The 20,640-nt window shown below is 45.4% G+C and overlaps 1 protein-coding gene across 1 annotated transcript in view; it reads left to right on the plus strand.

Annotated features, from left to right (window-relative positions):
* DOCK11 (dedicator of cytokinesis 11) overlaps window positions 1-20,640 on the plus strand; it is a gene marked incomplete at both ends in the record, with an annotated part of 57,778 nt that overhangs the window by 1,219 nt on the left and 35,919 nt on the right. Inside the window, 16 exons of the mRNA XM_010184630.1 lie at window positions 527-609; window positions 1,746-1,815; window positions 3,783-3,878; window positions 7,096-7,230; window positions 8,479-8,656; window positions 9,097-9,176; window positions 9,613-9,696; window positions 11,710-11,850; window positions 14,571-14,780; window positions 15,353-15,475; window positions 16,306-16,388; window positions 18,084-18,206; window positions 18,369-18,445; window positions 19,901-20,085; window positions 20,181-20,246; window positions 20,405-20,497. Coding sequence (XP_010182932.1) covers window positions 527-609; window positions 1,746-1,815; window positions 3,783-3,878; window positions 7,096-7,230; window positions 8,479-8,656; window positions 9,097-9,176; window positions 9,613-9,696; window positions 11,710-11,850; window positions 14,571-14,780; window positions 15,353-15,475; window positions 16,306-16,388; window positions 18,084-18,206; window positions 18,369-18,445; window positions 19,901-20,085; window positions 20,181-20,246; window positions 20,405-20,497 — 1,827 coding nt within the window. The remainder of the gene's footprint in view (window positions 1-526; window positions 610-1,745; window positions 1,816-3,782; window positions 3,879-7,095; window positions 7,231-8,478; window positions 8,657-9,096; window positions 9,177-9,612; window positions 9,697-11,709; window positions 11,851-14,570; window positions 14,781-15,352; window positions 15,476-16,305; window positions 16,389-18,083; window positions 18,207-18,368; window positions 18,446-19,900; window positions 20,086-20,180; window positions 20,247-20,404; window positions 20,498-20,640) is intronic.

Raw genomic sequence — 20,640 nt, forward strand, 5'->3', positions numbered from 1 at the left:
CTCTTTAGTTTGCAGAAGAGGAGACTGAGGGGAGACCTCATTCATGTTTATAAATATTGAAAGGGTGAGTGTCACGAGGATGGAGCCAGGCTCTTCTCGGTGACAAACAATGATAGGACAAGGGGTAACGGACACAAACTGGAACACAGGAGGTTCCACTTCAATTGGAGAAGAAACTTCTTTACTGTGAGGGTAACAGAGCCCTGGCCCAGGCTGCCCAGAGAGGTTGTGGAGTCTCCTTCTCTGCAGACATTCAAAACCCGCCTGGACGCCTTCCTGTGTAACCTCATCTGGGTGTTCCTGCTCCGGCAGGGGGATTGGACTGGATGAGCTTTGGAGGTCCCTTCCAATCCCTCACGTTCTGGGATTCTGTGATTCTGTGAACACAAAACCAGTGAAGCAGTTGTTTCAGACATTTCCATTTGTTCTTACCTCACCGAGCAGCCTGTAACCTTTAAGGCTCGTACATGTTTCTGTTTTGCTTGGTGTAGCTTTCAAAGAGCTGTATTGCGTTGTTTTTTTTCAGTGCATTAAAACCTACAGCTCAGACTGGCACGTGGTAAACTACAAGTATGAGGAATACTCGGGAGACTTTCGGATGTTGCCATGGTAAGTGTCGCGCTCCCTTGGAATACTAATGCAGGACTGTGGTTTGATCAGGCTTAGGAGAAAATCTGCCCTTTCCCTGATGCTTGTCCCACAAACCACCTCCCCTCCAGAGGTCTGTCGCTCTGAAGGTTAGAGAGCCAGAGATTTGTGTTATCAGCTGTGTCAGGGAGATGCTGACAGCATTGCCAATGTGGGTTATTGCTTCAAATCCCATCCACCAGTGTGCAAACAGCCCCCTCCATCTGGGATGGGGACGGACTGCAGTCTGGGCACGTGGCAGGATAAATAGTGTTGCCAGTGTCTGCTCATTCCAAATTCGGAGCCTTGTTGTCCCCTTGGGCTGATGTTCTCTGTGTGCCAGACACGGTGTTCCCGTGCTGAGCAGATCCTCTTTGTGCCCCTGTCACAGAGGAGTTGTTGTACAACTTCCATCCAGTGGTGTGGGATTGCTGTTAATGTTGGCTGGAGAGTTACGTGCTCTGAAATGCTGGGCTGTGCCAGTGATTCCAGCCTCAGAGCTAATCAGGTTTTTCAGACGGGCACATACACATCTCAGATTTCTGCTGGATTGTTATTTTTTCAGTGGTGGTGCCTGCTCTGCTCTTACTCTCCATGCTCCTCGCATGTCTGGACCACAGTTCAGGCTGCTTGTGTACTGGCAGCTGGTTAAATGGGTTTTGTTGTTATTTGCCTGAAGCGGATCTGTTCTGAGGATCTTGCAGGGATGTGAAGCAGCAGTGGGGCAACACTGTTGGTCAAATCATATTGAAATTTGTGAATAACCTTGCAGTTTGATCTTGCTTCTTTTTCATCAAGAAGGAAGGTAAACTGGCCTGCTGCATCACTGTGTTGCATAAACACAAGTCAGCAAAAGCTTTGCAGAATCCGACAGCTAACATGGAGAAAGATAATTACATGCTGCTTGTGCTTAATTTCCATGAAATGCGTTCAGAAGTTAGCTTTCTGCAGCTGTAAGGGGCTGTAGGTCTCTTGAAATCTGTCTTCTGCAGGAGGACAGTTCTGCTGTGCTCAGTAGTCTTGCAGTTTGGCTATTGCTTCTGGATCCAGCATCAGCTGCTGGCTCAGAGAACCCTGGTGTCCCAGTCATTAAAGAGGAAAATGTGTTGTGATTTCAGCAAATCCTTTAGGCCGGACAAGATTCCAAGCCATGTGTTTGAAATTGATGAAGACTTTGAAAAGGATGAGGTAAGGAGATTATTTTTTTACATAGTTCACTCTAAGATCTATTAAGAGGCAGATTTCACAAGGCAAAGTCAGAATTCAGTTGCCAGGAATTTTTTGTTCTGGTGAGATGCTTTATACTATGAAGGTGAGACCAAGACTGAGAGAGTGATTTATTTCAAAGTATGACAAGATAATTTCTTGGAGCCAAGAGTCTCCTAAATTATCTGGAAAATTGGCCATAATATTTCTCATGCATTTTTTCACTTGGAATGGTGCAGCAGCAGAAGAGGGAAAAAAAGCAAGCCAATTACTACATAAAATTACTCATATCCAGAATTAAAACTGGGCAGGTTGTCTTTCAACTACACAGCAATGCTGAGGTCCTCCTCTTAAAACGTTTTGTGCTCTGCCCCATAACCTGCTGTTCTTACTTGGTCACTTTTGGCCACTATATTCATGGAGTGCCAGTCCTGTTCTGTATATACTGTGGAAACGTTCAGAGGTGTTTGCTTCCTCTAGAAGTTGGCATATTTGTGCTCAGCTCATTGCAGGGAAGAGTTTAGCCCAGCTGTTTAAAATCTGCATGGCACCAAGCTGCTGCTCCTAAGGAACTCACAGAGGAAAAGGGATTGAAGATTGAAGGGGCTGTTTCATGCCCTTCTCTCCCAGTTACTGTGTACATCCCAGCACACCTCAGGTCTGGACTGGGATCGCCATTTCCTAAATGGAAATGTATTTTCAAGTTAAGCCTTAATTTTTTTGGCCATCTTGTCCGTTTGCATTACGTTATTAACTTGAGCTGTTACCTCTTTAATAATACCTGATTTGGGTTGGAGTCAGAGCTGTGCAGCAAGCCTTTGAAAAAAGCAAAAGGATGAAAATTTACTATCAAAATTTGACGGAGGCTTTTTTTTTTCTGAACAGTGTCCCAAATACTCAAACAAGTAACGTTACTGATGTTGCTTGTGGAAGAGAATTTCCAGTGCTTGGGCAGATATTTTGGCATTTGTTTCTTTTGGCATGGCCATAGCTAAAGGACTTTGTTACAGTTCCCTGATGGAGCACTTACATTAGAATCGTGTAATGGAAATTCACATAGAAGAAATCCCTTGATAAAAACGGTGAACCATTATGAAGGAAAAATTATGGGTTGTTTTACCCAAGGAAATAAAGCATTAGGCAGTTTACTTTGTCATTGGAAGTTTGACAAGAAGAGTGAAAACCTGCCATTTGGGATGCAGGAGACAGTATAAACCAGTTCATTCCTAGCGCATTGGCAGACAGTCCAGGTCCACCTCTGCTGCTCCGTCACTGAAAGTCCCAGGGCGAGCTTTTCTCATCAGTCTGGGATCTCGTTTCCCTCTATCCGCAGTGGAGGTTGCTGTTAGGTATGGATGGAGAGCCCTTCTGGGACCATGGGACAGGAGCAAGGTTGGAATTCCCAGCTGGTGCACCAAGAACAGCCTGGTTGGGTCACTTGAAACCTTTTGTTTTGATAAATGTGAAACGAGTTCGTTACATTTCAGCTTTTGGGGTTTGGTGGTTTTCACCTGAATTCAAAATGAAGAGCTCATCTATACAAAAGGAGATGAGAAAATAAGTCTGGAGGTCTGCATTTTGCAACTTTCTAACCAGACAAATTTGGAAATTTCCTTCTTCCTCAGGTTTTGAAATACTGCCCAAGAACCAACATGCATTTCCTCATTGCAAAATCGCTGTGCAGCTCTATCAGCATGGATGTAATTTTTTTTTTACCCAAACTAGCCTGTTTTGCCTCTTTCTTGGAAAGAGAGAACCCTGACATTTTTTATGATAACACTGCACCTGTAGTTGTACACGTTACACATATATTTGACATGTTACTGTATTGCTGTAGGTAAAAGAGTATTGCTTTCCAGGATGGATATATCCCTTTTGTCCGAGGGGAATTTTGAGTGGGAGGCAGTTCACCCGATGACCTCTTTTTCTGATCTTTTGCTCTCTTTCAGGATTCCTCGTCCCTGTGCTCCCAGAAAGGTGGTGTGATAAAGCAAGGCTGGCTGCACAGAGCAAATGTAAATAGCACAATCACTGTGACCATGAAGGTGAGATTCATCCAGCCTTACCATAATCATGAGCAAGGCACGAGGTTAAGTTCAGACCACATCTCTAAATCCAGCAGGAGTGCAACGAGTGGGTTAGGTTTGGATGGGCATCTGGTCCTTCTTGCAGAGTATCCCAACGTGGAGTGGAAAACCCAGTCTGGCCACAGCCTTTGACCTTTCCCTCTCCAGAATATAAGACCAAAGCACTTGAGATCATGACAGGCAAGCTGAACAAAAAGGCAAAGCATGTTCTAATAAACCAAGACAGTTTTCTGAATAAGCAGCAGAGGCCCAGAAGAGGAAGGCAGTTTAAATAACTGAAACAGCTGCCCTACAAAGAAAACTTTCTGAATTAATAGTTTCCTTGCTGGTACAGAGTCCAGCTTTACATTGGAATGACATGTCTTTGCTCCAAAAGCAGCGGTGATATCACTGAGGAGATGGAGCATTACCGACCAAGAAGCAACAGCTGCATTGTCTCCTGATTTCCACTGTACATAATCCGGCATGACATTGCTCAGATGTTGCAGTGGAGGTTGTGAATAGTTCCATCACAGGTTTTGCTGTGGCAGTGAGCCTGTCTGTTGTTCCACCATGCAGCTGCCTTGTTACAGCCTAGAGAGAATATTAGGGAGCTGTGCTCAACGGTGCAGCTGAGGAATGGCTGCAGTGAGCCTCACTGCTTTGTAAGGACTAGTAATTCCCAAAAAGCTCAGTTGTTCTGAGGCTCAACTCATCAAGTTATGCTTTCGTGAGAAGTGGAACAGGACAGTTCATAGGGCTAATTTTAATTTGAGTTTTAAACTGACTCCTTCTGAGCTTGAAGGTGATAGATAGAACAAGGTTTTCTGATCCTCTGCTTTTCTGAGTGGCAAGGTTGAAGACATTTCTGCTCCTGTAACTTTTGGAGGAGGTATCATACATGCTCAAAACAGTTAATTGGGTCCATTCTTGACTGAGCCTCTTGTGCTATTGTCGAGCTTAGTGCCTGGCGTGTTAGACCCACCTTTCAGGGATGTTGTCCGAACTACACTGGCTTCAGTTGTGTTATCTCTCGTGAAACTCAGTTATCAAAGTGCCAAAAATCAGTAGCCATTTTGTGAGCAGATCCTGGTTACTTCTGTATCTTAAAAAACACTTCCTGAGGCGTGTGTGAGAAATCTGAGGACTTCATATCTTCAATATCTTCAGCCTTATCAGCACTTTGAGAGGCTGCTGCGCTACTGCAGAAGCAGACGTGCCCCTCTTTTGAGTGGTGGTTCTTTCATTGCTGTGACGTGCTGAGCTGCTAGTACTCCTATGTGCAAGAAATCTGAGGACTTTGAATATCCTCAGCCTTATCAGCACTTTGAGAGCCTGCTGTGCTATTGCAGAAGCAGACGTGCCCCTCTTTTGAGTGCTGGTTCTTTCGTTGCTGTGACGTGCTGAGCTGCTAGTACTCCTGCTGTTACGAAGCGTGTGCCAAGTATTTTTTGTGGAAGCCAGCCCACGAGCAAACTGTAATTAGGCTACAGCTGTCAACCTTTATTTCAGAATAACCTTTCCTTTGCAAAGAACTTCCCTGGTTTGGCCCAGCTCTCTTGCTCTCTGTTTTGCAGTGTGTCCATTGCTGCATTACAATCATCAGGATTTTCTCCCTTTCTTTCTCTCATCTCTGCCCACATGGACCTTCCCAGTTTTCTCGCCATCCCTCTGCAATTGCCATGCTCACCAACAGCCTCTGTGGCCGGATCAGGGGGGATGTTCCCTCTGCAAGGTTTACAGTATTCATTTTGAATGATCACAGTCTTCTGATAGGGGGGAAGATCATAGGAGCAGTGTTTGCTGCTTGCTTCTGCATTTCCTTTTGAACAGAATTTAGAAGATGCAAATCATTTAGCATGAAATCCCATACCCACGAGGGATAGCAACCCTGTAATATCTAGAGAGAGATCTGTCAAGGGTTTCTGTAGCATCCACTGCCAAAGTTTCTGAGATTGATTCAGTGAAGTGTTAAATCAGTGTTTAAGCTGGCTTAACACTTAGCATACTTGACTTTCCATGTATTTTTACACTTTGTAGAACTAAAGGTTTAGCTAAATCTTATAAATCATAAAGCTCTACAGCCCTCGGAGCATCTCTACAGCTGAACAGTCACCGAAATTATGCCAGAGGTTCCCTTTCAGAGGGCTTAGGTTACTGATCAGAGCGCAATACTCCCTTCCAGTTCTGTGCAAGTGAATGGTTTTATTGAACATGTGCTAGTGTCAGTAATGATGGGAGCAGGAAATTACTGGGAGTCTCCCATCTGAGATGAAAAATGCTGCGTTTATTCAGAGATCTTCCAGATGTGCAGAACAGTGGAAATACTCACAGTGTCACTTGCCTCAGCTTCCTGCACGGTTCTCCTGATGCAGATATCCAGCAACTGTGAAATGCACCCTGCTCCTTACAGACCTGGCAGCATGTGATGCTACCATAATTGCTGCCAGAACATTCTCCTGAATTATAGTCCAGTGCCTTTTGGCTGACAAATATGAAGGAAGATGCTCTAAGATACTGGAGAGCTTTTTTCATAAAAATCAGTAGCTCAAGCATAGGAACACTTCTCCCAAATTTACTGGTTTTTGAGGTGAGAATTGAACTCTTAAGTCAAAGCCAGTTCACAAAATATAGGTTTGTATAAGAAAAAAAACAACAAAAAACCACAAGATCAACAAAAAACCCTACAAAATACCCCAAGCAGTTCAATGGATTACAGTGTCCCTTGGCTTGCATTTGAGTGCTCAGAATTTCCACGTGTCTGTTCCAGAGTCACTGGAGAATTGCTTTGTTATTCTAACTGAGGTCTTTATCAAAAAGGCTCTGGAAATACTTGCTCTAGGGTGGGATGACTCTTCAAGTGATGTGCTGATCTGAATTTATTGTGCAGCATTACTTTGTGAAGATAAATGAGGCTGGTGCCAGCTAAGAGATGAGCTGGAAGCCCTGGGGCTTTGCTTTAGATGGGCAAACTTATAATAACAACAAGGACATTAAAAATAAAGAAGATGATGAAATCTCCCTTTATAAAAGCAAAGTCATGCTCAAAGGGGTGAATCTGCAGCAGTCTAGGGTCACCAGTTTCTTGTTACAGTACGTTCTCAGTAGCAGGAGGGCAAATACTGGAACTGTGGCTGCGGTTCGTGACGTACAACAGAAGGAATACTTGCATGAGTAAGACTTTGTACTTTTGCAGGTATTCAAGAGGAGATATTTTTACTTGTCACAACTCACGGATGGCTCCTATATTCTTAATTCGTACAAAGATGAGAAAATTTCAAAAGAGTCCAAAGGCTGCATTTTCTTGGACGCTTGCAATGATGTTGTTCAGGTACGTGTGCTTTCTGTGTACTTTTCTGACTGTATGTGGGGTTGTGCATTGCTAGCTCCAAGACAGATGTGCCCTCTCACCCTTTATCGAGGGGTGAAGGCACGGCTTTACCAGCTAACTCAGAGCTGGTCGGCTTTGACAGCCAATCTGATTAAAGGGCAGGCAAAGTGTTTCATAAGGTTGCCATACTTTTGTCCAGAAAGACAGCAAGGTGAAGAACTGCTGTCAGAGAAAAATGGGAGCATTTCATCACTACCTCATCTGCTGTCTCTCCACTCTGTCCATCTCCTTTACCTGGTTATTGTAGGTCAGGTGCCCTCCAAGACATGCTGAGGATTGAAACCAGTAAGTTACTAGTTTGACTTAGCCTTGGACACCTTCCTCCTGTGTTCACTGCTCACACCAGCTTCTTAAGCTATGTCCCGATAGGTCCATGTGAACATGCTGCCCTTTGAGACTTACAACATGCAAAGGACTTGTCAGGTTTTAGGAGCAGGTATTTGTACAGGGCTTAAACTTGAGTTTACTTTGTTTTGCTGAGAGTGAAATGCAGCTGTGGATGGCTGCTGTGCCTCCTGCCATTGCTGTTTCTGCAGAAGCTTCAAGCACTGAGTGTGGTGGAGCTGGTACAGGCCAGTTTAATCCACTCCAGCGATTTACTTCAGCATGGATGAGTCAGAGCTGTGCATTTCCGTTTAACTTTCTGAACATAGTAAAAGCAGTAGTGCACCTCCCTTGGTGATGTACAGGATGTACTTGCCAAGTTGCAGCACATTTGCCTTGGCTTCAGGTAGGAAAATGGTGGTTTAAAACCAGCGGAGCTCAGAAAAATCACAGTGAACCACTTTAAGATAGATTCCTCTAAGTGTCCTGGAGTGCAACATTACTTAATGTGTCAGACAAATCCAGTTCCTGGCTTCTCTGGGTTAATTTTAAAGATCTCACAACATAAGAAGGAGCTTACTTCTGCTCCTCAGTGCAGTATCTGTGGCTCAGTCTGGCTTCCTTCCATTCAGAGTAGCTGGCAGTCATAGAGCTGTGTACTGCTTGATAGCAGGTGAGCAGCCCTTTGTGGTTCCTGCAGGAGAGGTGCTGTGTCGAGAAGGGTGCTTGCATTGCTTCATGATTTCTGCCTGTCGTGGTATTCAGTTCAGGATGCTTTCACAGAGAGGGCCCATAAGGGGTATAGTGCTGAGTTGTTGAGGAAAATGCAATGCAAATCTTGCTCTTTCTTGCTTGTTTGTTCAGTGTCCTAAAATGCGCCGTTATGCATTTGAACTCAAGACAATAGACAAGTACAGCCACTATCTGGCAGCTGAAACTGAGCAGGAGATGGAAGAGTGGCTGGTAACTCTGAGAAAGATAATTCAGAGCAATACTGAAAGTCTGATGCAAGAGAAGAAAGATGCTGTGGAATCTGTGCAAGGTCAGTTTACAAATAAACACCTACCTTCACCCTTTCCAGCAGGATACAGGCGGTAAGCCTGGAGAAGCATATTTGTGATTAACAGCAAGAATTGTGGCTGACACATGGTATCATGCAAAAGGACTTAGTATATTGTAGATGATAGTCTGAGAAATAAAAGTGAAGGGAAACATGACCTTTCCTCTGGATCGGAAATTCATGGCATAGTTTCAAGACTCCTGGAAAATTGGCTCTGTGCTGAAATTCTGCTTTGGAAGGACATAACAGGCTGTAAGAGTACACTCTGGTACTACTAATGTATGGAAAAATCTTATTCCTGAGGAATGGAAAAGTCTCTGTAAACTCTTTCTGTGCTACTGTAAGCAAATATTGCAGGATGCTTTCTGGCAGAGTGGTGTTCCTGCAGTTGTTTTGAACATCTGTTTTTGGTACCCTTGCAGATGATGAACCAAGCACGCAGGGAAAATCAGAGAGCATCATGGAGAGCCTGGAGAGAAGCATGCATCCAGAGCTAATGAAGGTATCGTGTTTGCAAAGATCAATCTCCCAGCCCTGTAGCTAGTTCTCTCCACGCGTGGAGCTCAGAAGAAAGAACCAGACTTAGAGTGAATGAAGGGCTGTCATGGTTGGTACTGCTCATTCCTGCTCAGCAGTAGTGACCATCCAGGCCGTCAGAGCGGAAAGGCAGTGAGGTGGCATCCACTTCCTATGTGATCCAGCGTGCAGTTGCATACTTCAGTCTGCTTCCTCATTTGGCAGAGCCACAATGCTTTACTCTCATCGCACCATGTTGATGGCTACAGCAGAGAAGCCTTGCATCATCTCACGTATAAAGGGAACCTGAAAAATATTTATTTTGGTTATAAAAGTATTTTATTTTGGTTATTTATTTTTTCCAAATAATGAGTTGCCTCTGTGCGGCCAAGTAGTCACATCAATGCTTTCCTTTGTCCTAGTACGGAAGAGAAACAGATCAGCTGAACAAACTGAGCAGAAATGATGGAAGACAAAACCTCTTTTCTTTTGACCCAGAAGTCCAGGTAAACATCCCCATGTTTGCAAATGTGTGGTTCTGCTCTCTGTCAGAGCTCCCTTGGTGCTGTGCCTCCCCTGTTCCCTTGCATGACCACCACGTTCACCTACAGAGACAGCATGGTTTTTTGATTGGAGAATCAAAGCACAGCCCTGTCCCTGTCGGAGAGAGCTGAACAAGATGTCAGTGCTCAGATAAAGGGAGGACTGGCAGCAGCCCCACACATGGCCTCCCTCCAGCTTTGCTGGGTTTTCTGTGACGCATCTCGTTGTTGCTGGATTTGAAACGCATCATCTGGGCCTCTGGGAGGTTCTCATGGTTGCAGAAGGAGTAGAAGTGGTACTGCAAGGACACTGCAGCACGGCATGTCTGGAGTAGGGAGCAGTGACGTTAAAGACAGAGGTTTACAGCGAGAGCCTCAGTCTTCAGGGAGTTTTCAAATGTAGGAGACGTCCAGACACAAAAAAACACCCTATGCTGTTTGTATGCACTGGAGTAGGGGTTCATTGACTATTGCCTTGTTTTCTTCTTGGCTTTGGCGTCTTTGCTGAGCTGTCTGCCAACATCCCGGTGTGGGATTTCAGTGGAATGAGCTGCAATTGTTAACGCAGTTTTAGAGAATTATTCCAAGTTATTTCATAATTTCTGCTTCTCCTTCTGGCATGCCTTGGCTTGTTCACACCTATGATAAAGAACATTCTGATTTAACAAGGAAATGTAATTAGTCTTTAAAAGATTTAGTTGTACAAAATGAATTTTTCACTTGACACTTCTTTAAGGTCTTGAACATGAAGAAGATAAGCATCCAGGAGGCTTTTTTTTGTTTTTTTTAAGAGAAGCTTTCACAAGTTTCTTATATTCTAATCAGGTAATAAAAGCTGAAGTGTTACTCAGTGTGAAGTGTCTAAGGTATCTTTTTTACCTAACCAAGTGGTTAGGCTCAATTCACTGCCCTACCTCAGTACCTAGAGCTCTTCATTCTGGTGTGGATTTGCTGTAGCACTGGGCATTCAAAATCACTGCCTTAGTTAATGCTGGTGTGTGTGTGTATGCTTGTATGCCTGAGGCTAAGGAAACTGGGAGCAAGTACATATACTCACAACGTACTTTCCTCATCAAAAGGAAATAGAGGAAACAATGGGAAGAGTTTCCCAGAAACGTATTAACAGTTGCAGCCTATTTTGCTGAAATTATTTGATTGTGAGATATCAGCGCCCTAAGCTTGGCATTCAGGTTTCTGCAGTATTCAAGGGGGAAAATAGGACTGCACCAGATTATCACCATGAGATGTGCTGTTATGTAGGGGTGTTTGGTAGCTCTGTGTCACCCATGCCTGGTACCATGAGTGTGGTGAAGGCTGGGGGTCTTTATCTAGCTGATGGTATTTTGGTTACATACGTGTCTGCTCTCTGGGAAGGGTGAATGTTGAGGCACAGACCAGGCATGGGTGTTTTGGGTTAGGAAGGAGGTGATTATAATCGAGACTCTTTGGATTTCCCAGCCATTTCTGCAGACAGTCTTTGTTGTTTCTAACAACGCTGGTTATTGCTGTGCATCTAGAAATGCCTTCCACTTCAAGATGTTGTTTGTGATCCCAATGGCATGTGCCTTCTCTCTATTTCAGGCACAGGGACCATCTCTTAAACTAGTCAGATCTTCAAAGTGGAAGATACTTTTCTGAGTGTAACAACGGCTTACATTCCACTTTCTTCCCCAAGCTCTAAATGGTGTTTGGGAAGATCCCCAGGGTTACAGCAAAGCAAGAAGGAACTGAAATAATACTGAGGTTTAGTTTTTTGTCCTCTGCAAACCAGATTGCTAAAAAATGATACATCACCATGAATTCATGTCTTGAATGCATTCATGTAACATCACCAAATGACATTTGAACGTGTTGTACCTTTTGTACCACTTTAAAAAAAATTGTTAAGATAGCATTGGCTCTAATGTGATCCCTTAACGTTTTCTGGGGGTTTGTTTTCTTTTTTAATGTGACCAGATTTGTTTGTTTGCTATCTAGAGGCTGGACTTCTCGGGGATTGAGCCAGACGTGAAGCCATTCGAGGAGAAGTGCAGCAGGCGCTTTGTGGTGTGCTGCCAGGACTTCTCCCTCAACCTCCTCGCTCAGCTCAGTGATGGGCCGGAAGGAGGACCCACCAACGTAAGGGGAGCTCTGGCGTGTCCTGCTTTGTCTTCTTTCTCCTCACCAGCAAGAAAAACCCTTGGCAGATTAATCTGGATGGATAAAACAATCCCATTCTACCATAAGCTGCGATGGGACTTGGGGAGGAAGTGGCTGCTGGCCCAGAGTCATTGCAGGATTTGTCTGTTGTGTTTTTTTGATGTTCGAAAAATGTGTTTGTGGAGGTAGGAGTCTGTCTTGGTGTGCATCAGCCTGCCAGGAACTGGAACTACTGGGAATCCAGTGGTTCAGAGGCATAGGGAATGGGGAGCATGTGTCTGTCACATTCTGTGTCCCTGTGAAAGTCCTCTTGGTAAGTGATTAAGCCCCATTTTTAAACCACTCACTGTTGTGTTTTCTTTCATTTCCCCTAATGGCAAGGGATTTTCTTGTTCTGAAGCCACCTTCTGACTCACAGCCTAACTGTATTCACAGCCGCTTTATTATATTGTGCCCAAATTGTGCCTTAGCCTAAAAAGCTCTTACTTGTATTTTCAGAGCCTCCGATGCCTTTAGTCAGCTATTCCATCTCTGCTCAGTCTTTGTTCTGCCAGGCTGAACAGGCCAATCTCCTCCAGTCTTTCCTCCCAAAACATACTCCCTGTTACTATGTCCTGCCCTTGCTCTTGGCTGAAGTTAAGCCTTCATGCAAGGGTGCCAGAGGAGCAGGCAGCATCACAGGGGAGGCAGTGGCACTGGCACCCCGAGCTCTGCTGATGGCACCTTGTCTGATGCCTGTTAGAATCGCAAAGGCTTTTCTTGTGATGGTTTCATATTGGCAGCTCACAGCTAGTGCACCAGGCTCCTTCTGCTCAGTAACTCCCAGCAGGTGAATGCGTCACTGATAGCAGAGATTCTTCTTACTCATCCTTAATCAGGCCCAGAGTCAGACCTAGTCAGTACAATTTTAGTATTAGTATACTGCCTCCAAGTTATGCTGTAATGTGTTGGACACACCACAGCCTTATCTTCAGGCCTTTGCTTTATCTTTATGTGGACACGTGCCTACTAGGATATTTGAATTAAGACTACATGGAGTTGTTGTCACTTGTCCTGTGCTGTCAAGGTCAATAGCTGCAAATAAGGTGGCAGATTTTACACCCGCAGTTCCCCAGCAGCATCAGCCTTTTATGTGAGCTCTCCCGACTGGGAGAGTGAACTTTGCTCCTGTACCACATGGGATAGAGCAGCTGAGGGACATTTTGTGTGTCTTGCAGAGCTGATTGACTTCGGACAGTAAGTGAAGTAGTCTTCAGCATGTGAACATGCTTAAGCTGACTTATTTCTCATTGCAAAGAATAATCGGTTCTAACTGATGAACTGTGGTCATCTTCCTGACTTTGTAGTTCATCATTTATAGGAAAAAACCCTATAGATTTCATTCTTTAGATTTCATTGATGGTTTTAATGTGGCATTGTTCAAATTTTACTAAATCAAAATGCAAGAAGTTGCAGGGAAAAATGGTTTTATGTAATGATAAAATAAACATGGATACTGCACTGGAAAACTTTCAACTTTCCTTTTGGTCACTTTAACTGACCTGTAAAGGTCACTTTCGTAGAATCATAGAATACCAGGTTGTAAGGGAACACAAGGATCATCCAGTCCAACCTCTCAAGGTAAAAGTACAGTTTAAAATGAGATGAGTCAGCACCTGTCAAACTGACTCTTAAAACTGACCCATGTAGCGGAATTTACCACTTCCCCTGGGAGATTGTTCCAATGTCTGGTTGATCTCGTGGTAAAAAATTTCATCTGGAGTTCAATCAGAATCTCTCCAGAAGCAACTTGTGTCCATACCACTCATCTTTTCCATGTGACTCCTTGTGAAAAGGGAGTCTCCATCTTCTTGGCAGCCACCCTTTGTGTACTGGTACATGGTGATAAGGTCCCCCCTTAGCCTTCTCTTCCCAAGGTTGAACAGTTCCAGTTTTCTCAGCCTTTCTTCATACAGCAGCTCTTCCAGTCTTCTGATCATCCTCGTGGATCATCTCTGGACCCCTTCCAACTTGTCCACATCTTTTTTGTATAGTGGGAACCAAAACTGGACACTCAATGCTAGTGTACAAAACTAAAGGAACAAATAGATGTGGAAGGCAAACCTAGCAGGGAAGGCAATGCATATGAATACTTTTGAGACTGTATCATGCATTTTATTTGACATGTATATTCAATCAAATTTCCAGGTGGAGCCCTTCTTCCTAAGCTTGGCATTATTTGACCTGAAAAATAATTGCAAGATTTCAGCTGACTTCCACGTGGACTTGAACCCTGGAGTTCAATCAGAATCTCTCCAGAAGCAACTTGTGTCCATACCCCTCATCTTTTCCATGTGACTCCTTGTGAAAAGGGAGTCTCCATCTTCTTGGCAGCCACCCTTTGTGTACTGGTACATGGTGATAAGGTCTCCCCTTAGCCTTCTCTTCCCAAGGTTGAACAGTTCCAGTTTTCTCAGCCTTTCTTCACACAGCAGCTCTTCCAGTCTTCTGATCATCCTCGTGGATCATCTCTGACTTCCAACTTGTCCACATCTTTTTTGTATAGTGGGAACCAAAATTGCACACTCAATGCTAGTGTACAAAACTAAAGGAACAAATAGATGTGGAAGGCAAACCTAGCAGGGAAGGCAATGCATATGAATACTTTTGAGACTGTATCATGCATTTTATTTGACATGTATATTCAATCAAATTTCCAGGTGGAGCCCTTCTTCCTAAGCTTGGCATTATTTGACCTGAAAAATAATTGCAAGATTTCAGCTGACTTCCACGTGGACTTGAACCCTCCGTCTGTCCGTGATATGCTGCTGGATAACTCTGCGTCTGGAGCGGAGGGCACCAAGGGACGTTCTCCGGGCGAGAACCTTATGCACGGAGTCCCTGAGTCTTGCCTACGCTACATAAAGCAGGTGAAGAACTGACGTTGTCCTCGTTCTGTATCTCTGTTGAGACTGTAGCTATTTAGTAGCGTTGTGGTGTGTTATTAGCCACCCTATGGAGAAGCAGAAGTCAGCTTGTCTCTTGAGCTGTAGGGTTTTGATCAGTATCTCAAGCCAGTTGCTACTTTGGGCTCATCAGGAGTGACAGGCAAAGCACTAGGTAGAGATTTTCAAGACTCAATGCTCAAGCCTCATGAGCCCCCATAGCCTGTTTGCACCAGCGACCAGAGCAGGGTCTGTGTGGGTTGTGGGAAGGAACAGTGAGATGATCAGGGCCAAACCTGGTAGTGCAGGTAGGGTGTCCTGCTCTCTGGGAGCCTACTGTCTATCCATTGCAGGGTGTTTTCTCGCAAAGCACCAGGTAGAGATTTTCAAGACTTGACCATGCTCAAGCCTCATGAGCCCCCATAGCCTGTTTGCACCAGCGACCAGAGCAGGGTCTGTGTGGGTTGTGCGAAGGAACAGTGAGATGATTAGGGCCAAACCTGGTAGTGCAGGTAGGGTGTCCTGCTTTCTGACAGCCTACTGTCTATCCATTGCAGGGTGTTTTCTCCGTGACTGACCCGCACGTGGAGATCTTCCTGGTGGCCCGCGTGGAGAAGGTGCTGCAGGGCAGCATTACGCACTGTGCAGAGCCATACATGAAAAACTCGGACCCGGGGAAGGTATTGGACAGGGCTGTGAGAGTGTTTGCTTAGTGATGCTGTCTGCTGCTACGGGGAGTAGTGTGGTCTGAAGCATGGGTTGTTTCTGCTGCTCTTTAGCTTTCTTCTGACAGCTGGCAACGAGACAGTGGGACGTTTAATCCGCGGAGAAAGGAGCTGCACCGCTATGTGATGCTGTGCACAGTGTCCTGGACTGGTCCCGGCTCACTTCAGCTGGAAAGAGCGATGCTTTAGTAGCAGCAGAACTTTACCCTTTATTCTGCTCGTCCTGCCTCTGTCTTGCTCCATGCAGACTGCCATGATCATATGGGGGAACCTGTGCAAAGGGTGGTTAGGGAAGGACCCTGGTGCTGCTGGCATCCATCCCTGCATGCCAGGCAGAGCTGGTGCTGCCTTGCTGCAGCCAGACAAAATTAGTCCCTAGAAAAATCAATGTACGGAACACTTGGTATGTGCTGGCATTCCCTCAGCACGCTTTGTATGTCTGTGTAGGATGAACCAATTACAGTTTTGGACAATAAACTAAATACCCTTTGGAACATAAAATACTGATACCCTGCAGCTTAATGCAGAGTCAAGAAGAGTTTTAATATGACTGTGCCCACAATGTGTTTGCTATTGCTTTTCAAAGTAATAAACGTGCGTGGTGTGAAGTGACAGACAGGGACATCGATCAGCTGCTTAGGCGACTGTTGCAGTGTGCCTGGGGAGCTGTGTGTTGTGCAGTACGGAGAGTTTCTTTTCCTTGGAGAGCGCAGCACTCTTGACTCCTCTTCCAGGGTACTGTGAAGCCATGGCCCATGCTAACGAACCTCTCTTCTGTTTTGCAGACTGCTCAGAAGGTCCATAAGGTGGCCAAGCAGGTGTGCAGCCGTCTGGGGCAGTACAGGATGCCCTTTGGCTGGGCTGCCAGGTTAGTCGCCTTGCACCGCACTCTTGACCTTTGGTGCTGCGAGGTATCCGGGACACGATCCGGCCGAGTGAGTGAAGGGCTGAGTGACTGAAGTCAGGGAAGTCATAGCCAAAGGCAGAATTTGGCTCAGATTCCCAAGGCAGAGTGGAGATTGGCCTGAAATGCTCTATGTAGAATTAAAAATACTAGTAAAAATTTTGTAGAAACAAAATACTGAAAAGTAAACAGTGCTGGGAAGGCAGTAACCTCCCTGCTGACCTGTAGCTACTGCTATCGGGGCAGAACATTCCTGGGGCCAAATTACTCCATCCCGTGCTGCTGAGAGAATCAGTGCAGAAATTCCCTCCTGGCATCAGCTGTTACCAGAGATAGGATAAGAGCAGAGGACCTCCTGGTCTGGCAGAGGCAATCAGCTAGGGTTTGTCTCCCATCTGAGGCTCTGCTTTAATTAATGTTCTTGGGAATGACTGAAGACAGTGATCCCCTCAGCCTGTGCACTGCCTCAGCCCTCTTTCAAGCGGTGCCTCTGCCCAGCAGCGGTCTCTGTCTGCGTAACGACTTTGTCAGGCTTGAGATTTGTTCCTGCTGGCTAAAGAACTGCATTTGGAGACCAGAGTTGAGTGGCCAACAGCCTGGTGTGGGGGAACTGTGTTGCTGTGCATCCCTGGAGCAGTTTCCCTGTGGGTCTGAAACCCACAGAAAGGGTTTGCACAGAAAGGGAGTACAGATGCTAGTGATAGGATGCTGTACGTAGACAGGTCTTAGGAGCATCTGAGGGAGCTGGGATGGTTTAGTCTGGAGAAAATGAGACTGAGAGGTGATCCTATCACTTTCTCCAGCTACCTGAAAGGAGGTTTTAGCGAGGTGAGGGTCAGTCTCTTCTCCCTCATAGCTAGTGATAGGACAAGGGGAAATGGCCTCAGGTTGTTTCAGGAGAGGGTTAGATTAGATATAAGGAGGAATTTATTTCCTGAAAAGGTTGCCAAGCACTGGAAGGAACTGCCCAGGGAGGTGGTTGAGTCATGATCCCTGGAGCTGTTTAAAAGATGAGTAGATGTCGTGCATGGTGTAGGTACGTGCATAGATGTAGGTACATGGTCTAGTGGTGGACTTAGGGCTGGTTTGATGGTTGGACTTGATGGTCTTAAAGGTCTCTTCCAACCACAACCATTCTATGATTCTGGACATCCACAGACTTTATACTCAAGGGCAAAGATGTCGTTATTCATCTCGGGCAGAGTCCATTCTCCTGCTCTGGGTTCATGAGGAAGCTGGTGCATGTCCTGTGACTGGTTTTCATTGTGCACTCCTTTCCTAGGAGGATTTCCATGCTCTGACCTCATGTGCAACTGGGAAGATACTTTACCAGTTGGTGTTGCAGGGAGAGGATTGAAGCCCTGGCGATTGTGGACCAGGCTTGGAGCTGGGCTGTGTGTGTACTTCTCACCTGGCTGGAGAGAAGGGAAATGGGTGGTGTCCCATCCAGTTTTATGAGATGTGGTGGATTGTAGTCTGTGTGGGGTCTAAGCACCATGTGGGGGTAGTAGGGTGATTGGGAAAGCTGGCGGTGTTCAGAACAGTCACAGGCCAGTGAACCTCTCACATGTATAAACTGCCCTTCAGCTTGACATGTCAAAAACCTCCGTGTCTGCATATTTACCAACATTTAAGAAATGTGTCTCTTCTTTTCTACAGACCAGTGTTCAAAGACTCCCAGGGCACTCTTGACGCTGAAGGAAAATTCTCGCCTCTGTACAAGCAAGACAGCAGCAAACTCTCAAATGAAGATATGCTGAAGCTTTTAGCGGAGTATAAGAAGTAAGAGTCTGAGCAGGCATTTTAATATACAATTTTAACAGTTTAGCATAAGCATGAGAAGACAATTTCTGAAATACTCGGAGGGTAACTAAAAGCCTTGCTGATGTGTTCAGCACCTGAATTTTCAGGGTTCACACTCTTGTTCCTTTCTCTCTAATGCAGACCAGAGAAGACAAAACTACAGGTCATTCCAGCCCAGTTGAGTATCATCATCAAAGACATCCCACTAGACTTTGCAAGTAAGGATCTTGAATCTTAGCATAAATGCTGATGGCTCTAGCCTCAGGAGTTAACGCTTCTGTGGGGTATTTTGCTGTTTAATTTAATTAACAAGAGTATCTCAGGGCTGCAATGACAAATGAGTAATCCAGACAACCACTGGCCTGTAAGTGTTTCTGATGGATTCTGTGGAGGGATGTGGTCCAAGTGCAGAGGTTTACCTGAGGGGTGCATCTGCTTTGCAGTTTGGCTGTCACATCCTAAATCTAAAGGAAGCCACCTGACTGCTTTTGCTGTTATTATTACACCAATCTCATAACATTTTTGCTCCGTAACACCAGAGGGCTTGACAAACATGGTCTGTGTGATTCTTCGCTTGGCATTTAAAGAAACTGAGGCAAAGAAAGGACTTGTGATGTGTTCAGTGTCACTCCATGGGCCTTTGGCAGCTGTTATCACAGGGTCTGTAGTTTGGACCCCTGTCCAAAAGGCTTTTCTAGGAGACTTAATTCTTTTCTTCTTTGAAAGGCCATCACTTGAGATGAACTCTTCCCTCAAGGTGAATGTAAGTCTCAGTGAATTAGGCAGGGCTTGTGCACTGGTATTCGGAGGCAACATAACCATAAAACGTCTTTCTGAGGCAGAGTGGAAAAGGACTGATGTAGTGAGATTGATGTCCTTTGGGAGGTCAGTCTGAAGTCGTCATTTCAGTAGCCTGTCTGCTTCAGTCAGGTGATGTTTGCATGGTTTATAAAGCAGTAACTTAATGGCTCAAATTCCTGGAAGTCTCAACGTGAAGGTCCTGGGCAGAGTGGCCATCCCTGCTCAGACATGAGTCATTCACAGGACCCTCTGACTTTGCCCAGAGCTACAGGAAAGGGCCACTTTTGCAGTCCCCACTGGCAAGGAGAGCAGAGCCCCATAGTGTCTGTGTACCTGTTTTTTCTTAGTATTGCTAACGTAGTTGAGGACCACAGATGTTGCACGATAGGGGAAAATTTTCACTTAACCATTTCAACAGGAGTGGTCCAAGTCCTGCTGCCTTGTCAACTCACATGATCCTCTGATATGAAGAGAACTGGATGCTCAAGAGCAATGGCAGAGTTTCACACCCATGAATTTCCTTTCACATGGGGCTGTATCACAGAATCACAGAATATTGGGAGTTGGAAGGGACCTCGAAAGCTCATCCAGTCCAACCCCCCTGCCAGAGCAGGATCACCAGACCAGGTCACACAGGAACACGTCCAGGCGGGTTTTGAATGTCTGCAGAGAAGGAGACTCCACAACCTCTCTGGGCAGCCTGGGCCAGGGCTTTGTCAACCTTACAGTGAAAAAGTTTTTCCTTATGTTCAGGTTGAACCTCCTATGCTCCAGCTTGCTCCCATTACCCCATGTCCTATCATTTGACATCACAGAGAGTACTTCCCACATTTATGGAGTGTACACTGATCCATGCTTTTCTTTCCTTCTAGATTGTGTCACAGCTTCTTATATTCCTATAAAGCCATTTGGGAAGAGCTGTGAGGACATTGCAGTTGAAGTGGAGGAGCTTGTCCCAGAAGTTGTAAGATACTGTTATCCCTTCACTGTCTACAAAAACCACCTTTACGTCTACCCCTTGCATTTGAAGTATGAGAACCAAAAGGTGTTTGCAAAGGTGAGCGACCCAGAGAGCAGGCAGGCTCGGCGTGGTCTGGGGTGGTGCTGCTGACCTGTCGCAATGGCTCATCCCCGTGTTCTCCCCCATTTCAGGCAAGGAATATTGCTCTGTGTGTGGAGTTCAGGGATTCAGATGAAGCTGATGCTAGGCCGTTAAAGGTGCGTACTTGTTATTTCTAGGGACCTGGGGCTCGCTGCCGTGTCCTGTGTGCCAGCCAGGACAATACAAAAGCACTGAGCTTCTATGCTGTTTTAATTTGGCTGGTGAATTCAAGGTGACGGAAACCCTGAATCCAGCTCTTCATTTGTGTTTCCAGTGTATATATGGCAAACCCGGAGGCCATCTCTTGACCACAAATGCATATGCTGCTGTGCTGCATCACAACCAGAGTCCAGAGTTCTATGACGAGGTAAAAATGAAATGGTGGGAAACAGCAGATCTTCCTGGATGCTATGAAGCCAAGGGGCATTTCAGGATATATCTTTTTCCAGGGCTGGGTGAAATACGGGTAAAAATAATCATTGGCCCTTTGCCTCAGTAGAAGGGCTCAGC

The sequence above is a fragment of the Mesitornis unicolor genome, unplaced genomic scaffold (genome assembly GCF_000695765.1).
Source record: "Mesitornis unicolor isolate BGI_N332 unplaced genomic scaffold, ASM69576v1 scaffold4985, whole genome shotgun sequence".
NCBI lineage: Eukaryota > Metazoa > Chordata > Aves > Mesitornithiformes > Mesitornithidae > Mesitornis > Mesitornis unicolor.